At 32.6% G+C, this 19,054-nt stretch overlaps 1 protein-coding gene across 1 annotated transcript in view; it reads left to right on the forward strand.

Moving 5' to 3' along the window:
- The window catches only part of LOC111713501 (uncharacterized), a gene marked incomplete at both ends in the record, with an annotated part of 87,888 nt that overhangs the window by 24,334 nt on the left and 44,500 nt on the right, over positions 1-19,054 (forward strand). Inside the window, 3 exon segments of the mRNA XM_023488369.1 lie at positions 3,376-3,448; positions 3,854-3,913; positions 18,566-18,633. Of these exon segments, the coding sequence (XP_023344137.1) occupies positions 3,376-3,448; positions 3,854-3,913; positions 18,566-18,633 (201 nt within the window).

The following is a 19,054-nucleotide window of genomic DNA, read 5'->3' on the forward strand; positions in this document are numbered from 1 at the left end:
CCCCCCCTGCATGCAACATCCACCATTGTGCAAAGATTTGTCGTGTGTTAGATTATGACTTAAGATAAAGACAAATATCTATATTTGGTATACAGTTCCTCTATGCACATAACAGGGGCATACTGCATATATTTATTATTATAGAAATAGTGAACTTATTTATTTATCATTATTTTCATAATTTTATTTTTTTTATTTTTTAATATTGAAATTTCATTATGAAAATGTCATGGATCTAAAATTTCTTTAAAAGGGTTTTAAATCAAAATTTATTGTAGGAACCTGTATCTGCAATTTGCTTTCAATTCGTCTCAATATTTTGTTCTTTGTGCTGTATGAATATATACAAAGGGTTTCTCATGAAATATTTTCAGAAGCACGAGCTAATTCTTTTCAATGCGCGCTCGACACCGCGCCCAATATTCAGAAGATTGAATTCAACTTGTCTTAAATCGAAATGTTTCCTCTTCAAGTAATAATAATTTATGTTTTGCCCTCATTTAGTTTTCATGATAAATATTTTATTTAATTTACGACTGTTTTTGGAAAAAGTCACCTTTGTGATGGACCCTTGGAAATTCATTTTTTTGTTGAAAATTACCGGTCTTTTTGTCTCAATATAGACTTATTGTAAACAGTTGATTTCTCAGACTTAAACCATGGAACAAATGTCTTTTTGTTGAAATGTCAATAAACATTAAGGAAAATGTTTGGAAACCTGTTTAATCTGAATGAATATAAAACACCACCCCTTCTTTCTACAGTATCCACCTAATTTAGCCTTGTAAGGTCGATCTCATAGGTCAATTGTCTGCCTGTAATGAGGTCTATTTAAACCTGAAACAGTCCCACCCAAGCACTATTCTAGGCCTTATCTATTTCATCTGGATTCAAGCAGATGCATAGATGGACAAACTTCAACATTTTATCTAGGATGAATGAAAGAATGAATGAAAGGATGAATGAAAGGATGGAAGTATGAAAGAATGAAAGGATAGAAGGATGAAAGGATAAAAGAAAGGATGAATGAAAGGATGAATGAAAGGATAAATGAAACAATGAATAAAATGAAAGGATTGAAAAGAATAAATGAAAGGATACATGAAAGGATAAATGAAAGGATAAATGAAAGGATAAATGAAAGGATAAATGAAAGGATAAGTGAAAGGATAAATGAAAGAATGAATGAAATGTTAAATAAAAGGATAAATGAAAGGATAAATGATAGGATAAATGATAGAATAAATGAAAGGATAAATGAAAGGATAAATGAAAGGATGAATGAAAGGATAAATGAAAGGATAAATGAAAAGATAAGTGAAAGGATAAGTGAAAGGATAAACGAAAGAATGAATGAAATGTTAAATGAAAGGATAAATGAAGGGATAAATGATAGAATAAATGAAAGGATAAATGAAAGGATAAATGAAAGGATAAATGAAAAGATAAGTGAAAGGATAAATGAAAAGTGGATAGGTGGATGGAAAGATGGTAGGATGGGTGGATATATGGATGGACCAATAAATTTATAAATGAATGAATGAATTATGATGAACCTGAGTTCGCGTGACAAGATATCACGTTGTTTCTCCAGGGTATTGTATAGTAGCTTTATATACATCATATCAATCGATCAATCATCAATCCTTCTAGCCCTCCACCCATCTATCTATTTACTCATCACTGATCATGTTCATATTTTGTACAAACTAATTCATTTTTTATTTTTATCCTGCGCCCAGATTTTTATTTTATTTACTATTGAAGAAATAAATATTGCAATATTGAGTTCACACCATAAACCTAGCTCTTATTCGAGTCAAATAAGGCTGGGTCGCTTTAGAATTTTTTTCTGGAGAGAAGTCGCAAAGTCATCGAAATCTTGTGTTGACGTTCTGAAAGTCCATTCCAATACTTGGGCGGGCTCTTGGCGCCCCTGCATCTTTGATGGTTGTTGGAATCTATTCATATGTATAGATTTACTTGAATCCGGTGTAATTTTGTGTAATAAAGCTATAAAGTGTGTGTTTTCCCCCGAAATAGTTTGCGTTGATAAAGACGACATTCTGAATATATTGCGGATTTACAGGATCCATTCAAGGATAAATATGAACGGGAAAAGTAATCAAAAATGGAAATTATTAAAACTCAATGCAACGTACTAATACTATAGATACAATGTTTGTAAATGATTAGATCATCAGAATATATTCATTTTGTCCATTTTCACAATGAAAGACAAGACAAATGCATTTTAATAGAAGTATTGTGACAAAAACCAGTCACCCCCCCTGACCCCCTAAAATACTTGAGGGGGCTGACATTTTTTTGGTTTTATTCCGCCCTCCCTGTCTTCTTTATACCATAAAACATGGCTATTAATATCCTGATATATTTATCTGCATGTTCACTGTTATGCCTCTATCTATATGCGTTCTTTATCGATAGTGCATCTGCAATGTGCGTCCTTATTATAACTATATTCTGCATCCCGCCTATAAGTGCGGTCTTTTTTGCAACCGCGAATGTTGATTAATTGTGCCAGCTAATTGAAGAGAAATATAGTCCCAATTTCTAGTATAGGCCATGCAGAGGTTGGGCCGTGCAGAGGTCGGTCCCTGCAGAGGTCGGGCCATGCAGAGGTCGGGCCGTATGTAAATCTATCAATTTATATCAATGTTAAGTCACTTCTCATTTCTTAATCGGATAGTATCATCTACGGAGTTGGATATCAGGGATATCTATTTTCTAAAAACACCTGTCCTTTTCAAAATAATTTTTTTCTGCTAGATGTTAAGCAAGATGGTAAAAAGTATCAAATAAGTAAAAAAAATTGATTTTCATTTTTTCCCTTGTAAGTTTGTAATTTTTGAATTAGTACACCCCTGGTGGACAGTGGACATTAGATAGTGGTAATCAACTTTATGATCATGTAAAGGATGAACATGGTACTTGCTATCATAATGATATAAACATGAACTTGACCTTACATTTAGGAATTGCAAGAATAGGTTTTTAAAAAATTCATAGAGGACGTTGTGGATGGTATTTCTGGGATTTATAGTCGTCGAATGTTACTGAATTTAAGATTCAAGACTTAAAAACTAAAAAAATTTGAATTTTCTAGGGAAAAGGTTCTACAATTTGTATCTTTAATAATTTTTGTTTCGATTTTTTCCTCATATTAATTTTGATAAATCTATTTGATATTTTTTCCTCGTTAGCTAATGCCCACATACATATATATTTATTATTTATTGTTCAAAAATATCAAATAATGACGTCCCACTGGCTCTCACAACAAAGAAGAAGATTCTAAATTTTTGGCAAGAATTTTAGAAAAATCGTAAATAAATTTGTTTGTTTTCTGTTTAGGATCCGGAAGAGAGTGTTGATGGTCCGGATGAGTTTAGTGAAGAAGAATTGGAATCTCTAGCAGTTAATCTAGGTAAATCCCTCAACATCTCTTATAGAGTTTTTTACGGATTTCCAATCCTCCGGCATCTCTATATAAACTTCGCTTGTCTGTCTGTCTGTTTAAATGTCAAAACGGCTGAAGGCCTATCAGGCCCCAATTTTGTGTGGAACCTCGCAGGAAAGGCTTATGGATGATGTAGATTACAAAAACTTTTTTTGTTATTGTTTTACACTGTACAAAGAGAAGATGCTTACAGACAGAGCCACAATTAAAAGTTAAAATAGAGGAGCCTAGTCTTTCCAAAAACTTGTAGTGACCTTAGTGACCTTAATGAAAGGTAAAAACGGCCGCTATTTGAAACTTAATATTTGTTTTAAATATTTGAACTTATCTTGTTGGTCGAGGTTAAAAATCTTGTAACTTTCTGATATACAGGTAGCCTCGCGAACCATCCCCACCAGCATCCGTCTTCCGATACAGAGGAGGACTTCTTAGCCCCTCCTTCCTCCCATCGATCGATCGTCATACTTTGTCAATGATAAGTGATAATTAAACCCTACTTCCTAACTCTTCACTTTACAGGGTTACCCATAAAGGGTGAGACACCTTTATTAGCTCTATAAATAAAAAGCTCTAGATGGCGAATACTGCCTTAAATATGGCTTATGAATAGTTTACTTAACGATTTTGCTAATCAAATAAACATGTTTACTGTTGCAAGGAACCAAGGATGTTAGAAATAGGCCAATTAATTCCCAACTGTCGTCTCGTGAAGTCCCATTCTTCCCTACTCTCCCCTTCTTTCAATCATTCCCTTCCCTTATGTTTCTATTGATATTTCCGTAAACTCCCCCTGTAGCCCCTGTTTCATATTTCCGTAAACTCCCCCTGTAGCCCCTGTTTNGGTAAATAGCTTCGGATAAGGAATAGCTTGGGGCAGATTATCTAGATTTTAATAAACAAAACGGAAGTTGGTTCAGCATAAATTGGGGAGTTCTCACATCAAATTAAAAAGGGACTAAAGTAAATTTTTAAGTTTAATTAATTCTCTAGCTTCCTTAGATATTTTTCTTAAACATTTTTTTTGCGATATTGTAATAAAGATATGCAGAAACTACCACTTGCTATTTCTTCAGTTGCATTAATTGAAAATTAGTGAAGCGACATTTCCTAAAGGGAATAATTGTAGTTTCAAGTGACCTTTGAGGCAAAGAACGCCTGATTTACAACGGTACCCAGCTTTGCCTGATCAAGAATGTAACAGATATCCATGTTTTATTTTCTCTAAAATGTTTATTTTCACTTCCGGTTTCTCAGCGAATTTTTATCAGATTAAGGTTTTGAGAGGGCACTTGTAAATCGGGCATTGCCAATCTTTGCATGAAGGTCACATGAAATTACGCTTACAGTCCCTTTTTATAATGGAAAAATATAGACGACTACAGTTTTGTGGTTCTTACTGTACATGATATTTTTTTTCCATTTGCAAAACTGGTTGTTGAATTCCTCACTATATTCCCAATCAACAATGACAAGATACTTTGTTAAAAACTTTAAAACCTCTTCAAGGTTAGGAATCTGAAAGATGGTAAAAAAAACAGCTAAATGTTGCTTGTGCCTACCGGCTGGAATGTTTACGCTTTAATACGCAATAATTTAGAATAAATAAACATTACGCATTACGGTCCAAGCACGCAAAAACGCAAATTGAACGAGAATAAATCTTTGTCTGAATTATTTATGTATCATTCAGAACATGTATTTTAAGTTGGATTCTAATTGATAGTATTGTGAACCCGGGTTTCAAGTGGCTAGCGTAGAATTAGTCTAAAGAAGGATGCAATTTAATATGATTTGAAATAGGAGCAATTTAAAAGTTTATGACTTTGAGCATTTTTATTGCCAAGTATAATTATATAAAAGAAAAAAATCTTATTTAATAAAAACCATCAAAATTGTCAATTAGCCCTTATTTAGACACCCTGTAGTTCAATGAATTATTTTTTGTGAAGTTATTAACTCCCATTGCCTTCTTATGCACAGCTTCTGTACCAAAAATTTCAAGATAGAAAACAAAATTTGAGACTAAATAAAATCTGTCTTAAATATTTATCTTTTTATTTAAAGGATATTATTCAAAATTGTCAAAACTACCTGGTTTTCTAATTTCTGGACACACCTAGAGTATAATTAAGATCGGACTAGATAATTACGCTACATGATGGATATTACTAATTTTGTCGATTGATACGCAGGCCTTGTATTTATATATATATATATGTAGGCACTAGGTATTTGAAGTTTCAATAAAAACCTAAACGTGTTTTCTCACAAACTTTTATCTGTAAAAAACTAGAAATTTTGATCGATTTTTTTTTCGGGGTCGAAGGCTCCCTACTGAGGGGTTAAGTTGTTTACCTTGGTTCAGAAAATTGAAAATTAGTTCAAACAACCGTTTTAAACATTTCACAAGCGTTTAATGTACAGAAAGATCAAAATTTTTGTATTGCTAATCCCGAACACATGGCTACTTTCCCAAAGGCATTTTCTCAAGCGGCAACTTCCCAAGGGTATTTTTCCAAGTGGCAACTTCCCAAATGTGCAATTTCCCAAGCAGAAACTTCTCAAGTCTGTCCTTAGCCGCAGAGCTCGGCCCTCCATGGCCTGTTCTAGCCGTGGCGCTCGGCCTCTTGCTTATCCTAGCCGCAGCTCTCGATCCCCATTGCAGCCTGCGGCGCCTTAGAAGGCCTAACCTAACCTTTGGGAAACTGCCGTTGGGAAATTGCACATTTGGGAAGTTGCCACTTGGGAAATTGATACTTGGGAAGTCACCCTTGGGAAAATGTAAAAGCGCCTAACACCACATGGCAGGGATATTTAAAATTGAAGGATTAATAGGACTGTCCTCAAATTTTAAGGTTGCAGAAGTATTTTTTGAGATCGAGCGCGTGGTAGATTAGCGCTATTTCATATAAAAGTTTTAACTTCGATCAAACACTACAGATTGGTCATGTTAACAGTATGCACATTTTATATGTGTAAAAAAACTAAAACATGTCATGAAGAATTAAAACATATTGTGGAAACATGTTAAAATAAAAATTTTCCATGAAAAATATAAAATTTTAAATGTTTTGCTTCACCTTTTAAATAAGCGTTCAACCATTTGCAAACTTATCATGTTCTGTAGATTATAGTTTGTAAACAAAATACATCGGTTTTGCACATTTTTGCCATTCTGAAAACTCGGCCAAATATATTAGTTTGCAAATTTACAGATCTTAATCTGTTAATGGATTCTTCTAACACTTGGTGGATGTATTTAATTAAAATACACTTTTTACTATTTTCTAGAACAAGAAAAAATGTTATTTAAAGCATGCAATAAAATTAGCACATAAATATCTATATTCTATATATTTAAACATATTGATTTCTTGAAAACTTTATTGAATATTGGAAATTTTAAGGCGATTTCTTTTTTTGTAAAATGAGAAGATACAAAGTTCGTATCACGATCTTAAACCCCCCCCCCCCCATTTTTCAATTTATTTGTAGAAAATTTGAAAAAAAAATTTTAATTTTTAATCTCCACACCCCCTATTTTTCTCTTCCTGGAACTATTCTTTATTTTTTCTTTAACCCTTTTTTTGCTTCTTCATACTCTACTTCTACATGCCTTCACCTACTGTCAGTTCCTCGCTGCCCTTGCATTATTTCACGAATATTTTGCAAAATTTAACTCGAAAAAAACTTGATATGGACCAAGTGCATCTTATTTGTAAAAGTTGCAACTTTTAACCAATTTGTTACTTAGTTTAATTGGCGTGGGTGAATAGAGTCTTGAGAGTATATTCTTACTAGAAGTTACCCCCCATCCTACCTTCAGAATCTTTCTCATGAAGTTTTGTCAACAAAAATGGAATAATTACTTATTTGTAATGCCAACGTTAATAACTCATATTTTTCTCTTGTAAAATTTAATACGCTACTTCAAGAACATCTAGAATTTAAATGTTCGGTTAATTCCCCTTTAAGACCCTAAAAATGCTGAGCTTATTACCAAGTCCTCGAAAACGTCTTAAAATTCTGAAATCGTGCAGAATTTACTGCATATGAGAACTTGAGCTCTGTGGTGTTCCGAAATTAACCCGGAAGTCCGCCTGCTACGTGAATTATCTATATTTCGAAGTTTACCATTATTAATGATAATCCAGCGTATACATAATACAAAGTTTACTAATATTAATGATAGGTTCTCAGGACTTTATCTTCCACCAAGGGATGTGTCTGTATTTAGAAGAAAATTAATCAATATTTTTCAAAACGTCCTTTTTTCTTCCCCCCCCCCCCCACCCCACTAATCTTTTTGATTTGCTTTAGTCTAAAGAGTCTAAACAATGTTATTATTTCTGTATGTAGTCTTAGGATAATGAATTTCCATTACCCTACCTTCTTGTAAGTTTTACCAATCTTATTGTTTGAAATGTCCTAAAAGGAATTCGATCTCTGCAAAATTCTCTAAGTTTGTCACAAAAATACCTGTTTCCGAATTTAAAGAATTTAAGCCGCGGTTTAAATATGGTTGGTTCCACTTAAAATTGTATCAAATGTTTCAAGATTTAAGTCGGCGCTTAATTTAAACCGTGTTTTGGCGGATTTAAACCGCGGCTCAAATTCTTTAAATTCGGTCTTTATTTCCATAAGTATGTGGTTAAGCAGGTTTTTCAACGCTTGTCATTCACGTGGTGTCGAAACTTCTTGGAAATTATTGATAATTTACACAAGACATACAGGGATTAGATTAATTAAATTTAGAAGTCCAAAGACTGATTTGACTCGGTTAAAAAAGTTTTAATTATTATCCAAGCTCTTACAATTAGGGCTGATTTGAACCGATTAGAATTAGATCTTCTCATTCATAAGTTTTAAAGTTTTAAGAGAATAGATTTGATGAAATCTGAGCAATCATGGGTTTAATAATCTGAGGGGTTAATTGTGATATGCGGATTGTTTTCTGAGGGCTGGGGGGGATTGTAAGACTTGTAAATTATCCCTGAAATACAAAAACACTCCGCAGATCCAGGGGGGGCGGTCAAGAGTATCTTTTGACCCCCCTTTTTCTGGAGTTTACTGTAACTTGTTTTCCAGCAGATACTAAACTAATTTTTTGTCAAATCAGCCTATTCTCTGGGGAAGAAAGGATTTTTAAATTTTTAAAATGTTTAAATATTATTTTTGTGTTCTGTCTGCAGAAAAGAAAAAAAAATTTTCCTCTGAAGCAAGATGTTTATAAAATATATAAAAGTCTAAAATTAGGTAGTACATTTCCCCCCTCTCTCACCCCCAGCTTGTCATGTTTTGGACATAAACATGACCACAATCTCTTTTTTGCCGGGGAGGAAATAAAAAATATTGGTGCGCTCTCACTCAATTATTCCCCCCCCCCCCCCACCCTCTTATGGTGTCGAGCCGGTGTGTGTTCCTTCAGAGGATTGCAATCATTTTGTAATTCTTGATAAATCATAATGATTTTACTTTTCAATCCGATAGATTTAAAGTTTAAACAACCCCTCCCTGTAAGTAATAGAATATGATTCTTTCCTATCTTAAGAATTAAGTTTATTTTGATTTAACATTAAGGTACATTTTAGTTTTTAGTCACATAAAACGAAACCATCATCCATAGTATTTGATATAAAAGTTTTTTTTTTCTAAGCTGAGCTTTCCTCAAACTTATTACCTTGCTATCCTATCCTTCTATAATCTTTATTTTTCTTGCCTGAGATGGCTGAGTGAAAAATTTTTGATTAAAGTTCTAAATCAATAATTTTCTATTTTGAGCATTATAATACTCACTTGTAATGCTAATTCCTTTAACAAAAATTTGCACCCCCTCCTTGCTCACAAGTTTTGCTAAGTGCTATAGTCCCACTCAGGGGCGTATTCAGGAATTTGTCCAGGGGTGGGGGATTAATTTTTTTATCTTTCCAGGGGGGGGGGGGCTCAGCACCCGTTGGGGCCTGAAAACCCCCTGAAATCGATAGATTTCACTGGTCCAGGGAGGGGCTTAGTCCCATAGCCCCCCCTGAATACGCCCCTGGTCCCACTGAATCACAGTTTTATCGGAAGTTTGACCCCCCCCCTTTTCAAAGAGTTGGACCGCCCCTGTGTATTCTAAAAGAAAAAAAATAAAATCAGCTAAAACCGTTTTAACTATTTGTACTTTCCTAATCGGCGATAATCAAATAATAATTTGATTTAAGTTAAGGAGATATAATTATGTTTCTAAGATATTATGGTGCGAAGCATCATAGATTTATACAAAAATAAGAATTACACTATTGAGTCTAAAGTACGTTTTCTATGAAAGAGATGGGGGGGGGGGGGGTGGCAATGTTATGCACAACTCTTAAAGAATAACAAATGTTGTCTCCATAAAACTTTGAATTATCATGGTTTGATATTTTAAGTGAAAGATTTACAAATTTGTCCAGTTAGCTAGAATTTGCGTCTCGCTAATAACTAATACGTTATCATTAAACCCCCCCGGCCCCCTCCCCCTCCTCATCTCTTTCTGCAATAGCCAAGTTTTACGCAAAAATATTTGGACCAGGCGATGGTTTTACGCATTTTTCTGCAAGAAACATAAATTTGTTATAATCTGTAGCGTGTAGGGCACGAAACACTAGAATTAAACTTTAATAAATTTTGACCTTCGTCCTGTGTGTCCAAAAAAAATTTGATTTGCCAAAAAAAAATTTAATTGGTATTTTCTATACTTCAAAGTTTTCGGTAAGGGCTAATAAACTTTTTTTTCAAAAATAATAGAGTGGGGTTAATGATTTTTGAACAACCTGTAAGAATACCACGAAGTTTAGATACCTAAAAATGGTCAAGTTTTTCGAATTCTCAGCGTTGTTTACATGTTTTCATGTCGGATAATCGTCTGGTTTATTTCTTGTGTTTTGTCTGTCCTTGTGTATTCTTGTCTGTCCTTGTCTATTATTGTCTATTCTTGTCTATTATAATATATTCTTGTCTATTCTTGTTTATTTTCGTCTATTCTTGTCTATTTTTTCCGTCCTTGTCTATCCTTGTCCTTCCTAGTCTATTATTGTCTATCCTTGCCTGTCTTGTCTATTCTGTTCTATTCGTGTCTGTCCTTGTCTGGCCTTGGCTGTTTTTGTCTGTCCTTGTATATCCTTGTCTGTCTTTGTCTATTCTTGTCTGTCCTTGTATTTTCTTGTCCGTCCTTGCCTGTCCTTGTCTGTCCTTGTCTGTCTTTATACGTCCATGGCTGTAATTGTATAACAACTTATGTCTTTGTCTGTCTATGGCTGTCCTCGTCTGTCCATGACTGTTCTTGTTTATCCAGTCTATCCTTGTCTTTCCTAGTCTGTCTTGTCTGTTTTTGCTCTGTATTTTCTATCTATCTATCTATCAATCAATCTATCTTTCTATCTGGTCCTGATATAAGTTGTTATCTAATTTGATGATTGCATACCAACTGAATCCATCCATCAGAGATACCAATGCTGTTTTTCATCATGTGTCCTTGTGCTAAAATACTTATACAGCCTCATAATAATACAAGGATACCCACAAAGAATAAGGCTGTACACACGACCTTGAAAATCGTCTTTTATTGGCTTATTTAATGATTTAGCAAAGAAAGAAACAAGTTTAATGCAGAGAATCCTTAATCAAAGTATAAACTATTTGTCTCGTCCTTTGTTGATAACCCTCTTCCATGATTAAACTAAAATTCCTTCTTACCCAAATAGATTTTGTTCTCCATCCTTAAAGACTTCTTTAAAAAGATAACCTCTATCAATCCAACCATAATCCCCCCCTAAAAGGAATTCGATCTCTGCAAAATTCTCTAAGTTTGTCACAAAAATACCTGTTTCCGAATTTAAAGAATTTAAGCCGCGGTTTAAATATGGTTGGTTCCACTTAAAATTGTATCAAATGTTTCAAGATTTAAGATCCTTTTGTATGATTTAAAGAACTGAATTAACTTGATATGTCATTTATTTATAATAAATATTTATTTATAATCCCAAAATAAATATCTATGATATTTTTAAGCTTATTCGGAGCGAACACATAGATCTAATGACGCAAAAAATAGAATTCATACATGTTGAAATATGAATAAATGAATAAATGAATAAATGTTAAAGGGACTGTAAACGTAATTTCAAGTTAATTTTCAATTTTGAATTCTCAACACATTTTATATTTATGTATATACAATATGGTCAACCGCCCCGTTAAGTACAGGGCATGTTTCAAAGTACAAATATTGATTGGGTATCAGAGGAAGTAAGACCTCGTATTGTGATCCTATAGTTTGCTAAATAATATTCTCTTTGTCAAGTTTTTGCAAAATCAGCACGGTCCGATCCTTCTTATAGCCGTTTTGCATTGCAATACTGTAATTGCAGTAGTTCTATTTGAAATACAATACTTGCAATTTTATCTCTCGTTTTGCAACTTTATACCGATCAAAGTTTATTAAAGGAGGTATTACGCTTAAAAAGGGGGGAAGAAGAACAAAATTTATAGATATCATGTTAAAAAATAGTATTCTTGATCACAATGTTACTAATGATACCTTAAATTAAATTGTTTTGGGTAAAATTGATATTTTAAATTACTTTTAATAGTTTGTTCAGTGGAGATTAAAAAAGAAATTCTTCCTTGGCTCTCACATGCAATATAACAAATCATAGAATTCCTTGCGGTTTCTTTAGAAAATGGCGTCCTTGTCGTTAAAAATGTGACTCTGCAACTGCATGCAATAATTAGAATAATTTGAAAATTAAAGATATAATAATAGACTGTTCTGAAATAAAAGACATAGATTGTATACGCATATTTAAAAAGTAATTATTCATTGTGAATTCATCATACTTAAATAAAAAGCAAATCTTTTATAAAAAAATATAAGCTTGCTCTTTCTTAATTCAAAAATAGATTATTTTGATGTATCTTTTCTTCAATTTAGACCTCACACAAATATATGTTAATTTATCTAATATATATTTAGAATATTTTAGCTTCTTGTATATAGCTAGTCAAATCTGATATAACTATGTATCCTCGTATCTTTCTATCTATATATCTACCTACCTACCCCCCACGATGTTGGTTAAATGTAATATTTAAAAATATATTCTCAGGTCTGTTAACTCTATTTCAGGTTTATCTAATAATCTATCTAAATTCAGCTAGATCTACCTACTTTACTTATCTCTATATCTGTTTACCAATTTATTTATTTATCTATCTACTTTACTTATCTATATATCTATCAATCTGTCAGTCTTTCCATCCTCATATATATCCTTATATCTATCTATCATGTCTATCTTTCCTTTAGTTACCTGACTTATCCGTATCTATCTACCTAAATATATTTATCCATCTATCTATGTGTCTTTCCTTTACGAGTAATTTATTGTATATCTGTTTGTCCTATCTGTCTCTACTCTATCTATCTATCTATTTATTTGTTTATCTTTCCTATAATTATATGTACTGAGCTGGAAACTTCTAAATGGGATATCCTTAATCCCGATCGGTTAATTAATTTGGAGATTAATAACAAGCATTATTTAATCTGGAGATTAAGAAAAAGAGGAGATCAAGCATTGATCTCGATATCCACCATTCTTAAGTTTTCAGCTCTCATTTGTCTTATTCGTCTGTATCTATCAATCTTTTTTATTCGTCTATCTATCTATCCTTTCATTCCTCCAACCTTGATAAGTATTCATGATGTAGCCCATCATCCATTTAACTCTTTAATGTAGCAAATATTTTAACCGTGTGTAGACTCAGTAGGTTTTAATCTAAAACTGGACTCAAAGATTATAATTGAGAGAGTGATAATGATGGGAAGGAGGGGGAGGATTAAACAGGAAATGGTTTAAAGAGGCAGAGAGGGGGCACTAGGGAAGATCAAAGAATAAATGACCATATTTGGACAATGTTTAAAGACCTTGTTATGTGTTGAGTGTTTTTTTGCATCTTAAATTGACTGATTTCAGCCCAGCCTGTGTAATGGGGAGGGAGGGAGGTTTATGCGAAGAATTTGACTTTTACGTTTCTCAAATGCTTGTTCATGTCTGGAAATAGTTTTAAATCTTTTAACCTTGATGTCTTTTTGTCTTTTTCAAATTTGTGTTTTTTTCTTCCTGTTCTTTACTGTCATGTGTTTGTAAGATCTTTTTCTTGTGCCTGGTTTCTTTCTGTTTGTCTGTGGGATTTGTATGTCTGTGGTGTCTTTTTTTCTGTTGTATCTTTCTATTAATCTTCCTTCTATTTGTCTCTTTTTTTTCTGTTTGTCTGTGGGGTTTTTCTTCATCTGTCTGTGGTTGCCTTCTGTTTGTCTATGGGTTCTTTCTATTTATCTTTGTTTCTTTTCTTTTTCTCTGTGGTTCTTTCTGTTTGATTGTGGGTTCTTTCTGTTTATCTGTGATATCTTTCTATTTGTCTGTGATAGCCTTCTGTTTGTATGTGGTTACTTTCTGTTGTCAGTGGGTTCTTTCTGATTGTCTGTGGGTTTTTTCTTTATGTCTGTGGTTTCTTTCTGTATGTCTGTGGTATCTTTTTTTTCTGTGGTATTTTTTATTTGTCTGTGGTTTCTTTCTGTTTGTCTGTTTTATCACGAGATTTTCTTCTCTTTCATTTATCAATCAATCTTACCTTTCCATTTGTCGGAAACACAGTTTACAATGGAGAATGTTTGCCTCATTTTTGCGTGATTTTTAAAATTAAACAGTTCCTTTTGCAGCCTTCCACTTAATGTTTTATTGCGCGTAATCAAGAAATTCATTGCGTCAGCTAGTATGGATACAAGTAGGGGCGTATCCTCTGTGCGTAAAAAATTGTTAGCTGGATAAAAAATTAAAATAATTTCTTTCTGCAAAAAAAAACGAATTGAATAGGTTTGAAAATGAAATTTTTTTATTTTGAATATTTTTTATTGGTTTCCTGTAACCCTGCCCTAGAAAAAGCTTGAGGATCGAATCTGCAAAACACGAAGTATTTAAACTATTGTCAAACATACAATAATAAAATCTACTTTAACTTCGGGGATTGACTTCTTAGAGTTGGTTTTTGTAAACCGACCTTTTCAGTCAGGATTATACAGGGTATCCATAAAGGATGAGACTAGAAGGACGACCTTCAAGTCTTATATTAGTACGAGCGGAAGGTTGAACTCTTGGTCTTTTGATTAGAATAACGTCATAAAATAATTCACTGAATAATTAAGCAAAGAAAGAAACAAGATTAAAGTTGGAGGGAACCAAGAATTTAAGAATTATACAGAAGTATCATTCTTTGTGGAAACCCCTGTATTGTTATTATTATGCACACAATGAAGGAAGATTGTTAGACTCATGTTCTTTCGTTTGAAGGTGTAACTTTATTTGCTGTTTTTTATTCTATTTGGCTCTCTTCTGTGGGGCTTAAATTTTTTGTAGGGTCTGCTTATTGTGAGATCATGTGTTTTACTGTACTACTCTTTTATTGTAGGATTAAATTGGGTTTATTGTAGGGTTAATTTAATACAAATTTCAACTGTTATTTTATTGTATGAAGTGTTCTCTAATTAAAGGCTTAAATTGTGTTTATTGTAGGCTAATTTTATTTCAGGCTTTAAATGTTTTTAATTGTATGTAGTGTTCTCATATAAAAGGGTTGAATAGTTTTTATTTTCAGAAGTATAAGTAATATTCACGCTTATGCTCAACAGTTTTTTAAAACAAATTCTAGTGCCTTTAACGAAACAAAAACGCCATCGTAACCCGACTTTACAAAATACTACCTTTAACTCCCCCCTCCCCTCTCATCAAATGATTTAATTCTAAACAGAGGAAGAATAAAATTCAGGTCTATGTGTGGCATGTATTGGGTGGTAGATAAATCTAGATATATTTTTATATCTATCTTTACTTATAAGTTTAATCTGATATTTATCTATAAATATAAATTGCATTCCTTTTATGTTAGACGGTTGTAGGCGTAGGCCATCAACATGGTTAGGTAGATACAAGTATATATGTATTATATATATGTAGATACAGATTTTAAAATACACAAAAGGATATAAATAAAATTAAAACTTGGTGATTTGAAAAGTTATAATTTGAGATAATTAACAGATTTCTATTTTTTTTACCAAGTTTTCTTGCGTTTGTTGGGATGCCCTTATCTATTTACTGGGTCACACTATCATTAGACTATATTTAAGGAAACCCATATTTCCAGGGTCACATTATCATTAGACTATATGTAAGGAAAACCATATTTTTTGGGTCACCATATGATATGGTTACATACCAGGAAAATCATATTTTCCTGACACCCTGTTAGTAGATTTTTGCCAGGAAATTCATAGTTTCTTAAAATTTTTTACCAGGAAAATAATATTTTCTAAGTCTGTAGATTATATACCAGAAAATAATATATTTCCTGTGACCCCCTATCTTTAGATTATATACCAGGAAAAATATATATTTCTTGAGACCCTCTGTCCGTAGATTGTATGCCAGGAAAGTAATGTATGTCCTGATACCCCCTATCTGTAGATTATGAGCTTGGAAAATCATATTTCCTGAGACCCCCTGTCTGTAGATTATATACCAGGAAAACGATATATTTCCTGAGACCCCCTGTCTATATTATATACTAGGAAAGTAATATATGTCCTGAGACCCCCTGTCTGTATATTATATACCAGGAAAGTAATATATGTCCTGAGACTCCCTGTCTGTATATTATATACCAGGAAAGTAATATATGTCCTGAGACCCTCTGTCTAGATTATATGCCAGGAAAATCATATTTCCTGAGACTCCCTGTCTGTAGATTATATGCCAGGAAACCTGTGTAGAAAAACTCTAGGACAATGGCGAAACAAATTGATAAATAATCCGTAAAACATGAAGATCTGGCAAAAACAGGACCTGGACCGTTGATTAATAAAATGCTGGCAATGCGCGCCGATAAAAAACCGTCGAGAACGTGAAAAAGTCTGCGCACATGGTTTCTTTCTTGAGATTTATGAAGGGATGGAGATCCAGATTTATGTTCCACGATGATATCTATCCAGATTTAGCTCTTACATCAGGGAAGGAATCTATTCTGATTTAACTCTAAATTAAGAAATCAGAGAAGGACTCTATCCGGATTTAACTCTAGATTAAGAAAGCAGAGAAGAAATCTATTCTAATTTAACTCTAAATTAAGAAAGCAGAGAAGAAATCTATTCTGATTTAACACTAAATTAAGAAATCAGAGAAGGACTCTATCCCGATTTAACTCTATCCCGATTTAACTCTATCCCGATTTAAATCTAAATTAAGAAATCAGTGAGTAAATCTATTCTAATTTAACTCTAAATTAAGAAATCCGAGAGTAAATCTATTTTATTTAACTTTAAATTAAGAAATCAGAGAAGGAATCTATCCCGATTTAACTCTAAATTAAGAAAGCAGAGAAGAAATCTATTCTAATTTAATTCTAAATTAAGAAATCAGAGATTAAATCTATTCTGATTTAACTCTAAATTAAGAAATCAGAGATTAAATCTATCCTGATTTAGATTTTGATGAAGAATCAGGAAAGATATCCCAAGTAGGCTCCTTGGTTGGATAATTAGAGAATGAATCTAAATAAGCTTTTTATTAAAAAAATCAAAGAAAGAAAAAATAAGTTTTTGATTTTTAAAAAAGGAGGATTTAGGAGTCAATAATTATAATCAGAAAAGAACAAAGGAATCTATCCTATTATAGTAAATAATTAGTGTAAATCAACGAAGTCAATGCATAGTTAAACAAAGAGTGTATCCTGCATGTCAAAGTTAATCTTTTTTTAATGTAAGTTAAGAAGCATATGTTGTTAAATCAAAACACAAAAAATTACGACACTAAGAAAACAAATTGGAATGCATGTTATATACGCAACAAAGAAACATTCTAAATCATAAAAATATTGACATGTGATGTCTATAAACCCACTAATTGCATGGTGCTGTGACAAAAATATTAACCCTGGGTTCAAGCGTTTTGTTTGCAGAAAGTGTACACTGTTCACTGTTCAGTGCATAATTTCTTCGGTGGNGTACGGAAATTACTTACTATTGTTTCTTATATTGATAATTTCCTGGTTGTGTATATTCGTATCGTTCATGTTCTATCAAAGTTTTAATGGTTAGGACATAGAAGAGTATTTATGATTAAGAATAAATAAGAGTTAATAAGGGCTGAGTTTGACAAAGAAAGATAGTTTAAAGGCATAGAGAGGAGTTTAGCGATATCTTGATGATAACCGAATCCTTCACAAGCATTACCTTCACGTTTATGGCATTTTCAAGCAATCCAATCATATTTTTAATGTATTGAGAATGAAAAGTGTGTGTTCCGGTTCCAGCGTTTGCCTCAAGCCGTTTTCAAGCCTTACTCAGGCACACTTGGATACTGCTTTAGGCACTGTCACATATATGGACTTGTCATTGGTAGACAGGCAGACAGATAGGCATTCACACATCAATATAGAAGTCGGCAAAAATACACAGATAAACAGAAAATATACAGATAACAAGATAAATTTACATATAAACAGATAAATATACACTATACAGAGAAATAGACAAACAGAGAAATACACAGATAAACAGAAAATACACAGATAAACAGAAAATATACAGACAACTAGATAAATTTACATATAACCAGATAAATTTACATATAAACAGATAAATATTCACTAACAGAGAAAAACACAGATTAACAAAAGTCCAAAAATATTTTTTTAAAACTTAGGCACAAACAAATAGACAAATGAATACACAAATAGATAAATAGATAAATAGACAGAAAGACAACCAAATAAATAGATAGACAGTTTGAGGTTCACACAATGGAACAAAAAGCTGACAATCCATGGACCTGCAGACATTCAATAATTCTTGGCAACCGCCACCAATCTTAAATCTTGTATTTTCAATATTGAATTGTTTTTCCATATCTTTGTTTTAATTTTGTTGCTTATACCTCTAATTTTTTATTATTCTTTTAAAAAATTCCTAAAAAGAAATTGCTTTTTACTTGGATATCTGTTTTTTTTTTAAGGTTGATCGAGATCCAACTCCCGGCTCCCAATTTCAACGATCTGGTTCCAAGCCTGGAAATAAGGTTACGGACATCCCCCTCCCCCTTCAAAATATATTTCCCCCCTCCCCCTTCAAAATATATTTCCCCCCTCCCCCTTCAAAATATATTTCCCCCCTCCCCCTTCAAAAAATATTTCCCCCTCTCCCTAAAAAACATGATTAAGAAATATCATTGCAAACAAGTTGGATTAAATTTTTGTAAATTTTTGTAAACAATGCTTGCAGTTTAATTTCTAAATAAAAGCTTAATAAATAAAGACGAGAAGCCTTCTTTTCTTTTCTCACATTTACCTTCACATTTCATTGGTTTTACAAAATAGAACTTTTATTGTACATTATCTTGGTTTATTCAATATTTTAGTTAAGTATGTTTAGACTTAAATACAAGGATTAATGAACTCTAATTTTTAAATTGTTAATTGAAGTTGATAAAAACTTGTTGT

This window comes from Eurytemora carolleeae, unplaced genomic scaffold (assembly GCF_000591075.1).
Source record: "Eurytemora carolleeae unplaced genomic scaffold, Eaff_2.0 scaffold1317, whole genome shotgun sequence".
Classification (NCBI taxonomy): domain Eukaryota; kingdom Metazoa; phylum Arthropoda; class Copepoda; order Calanoida; family Temoridae; genus Eurytemora; species Eurytemora carolleeae.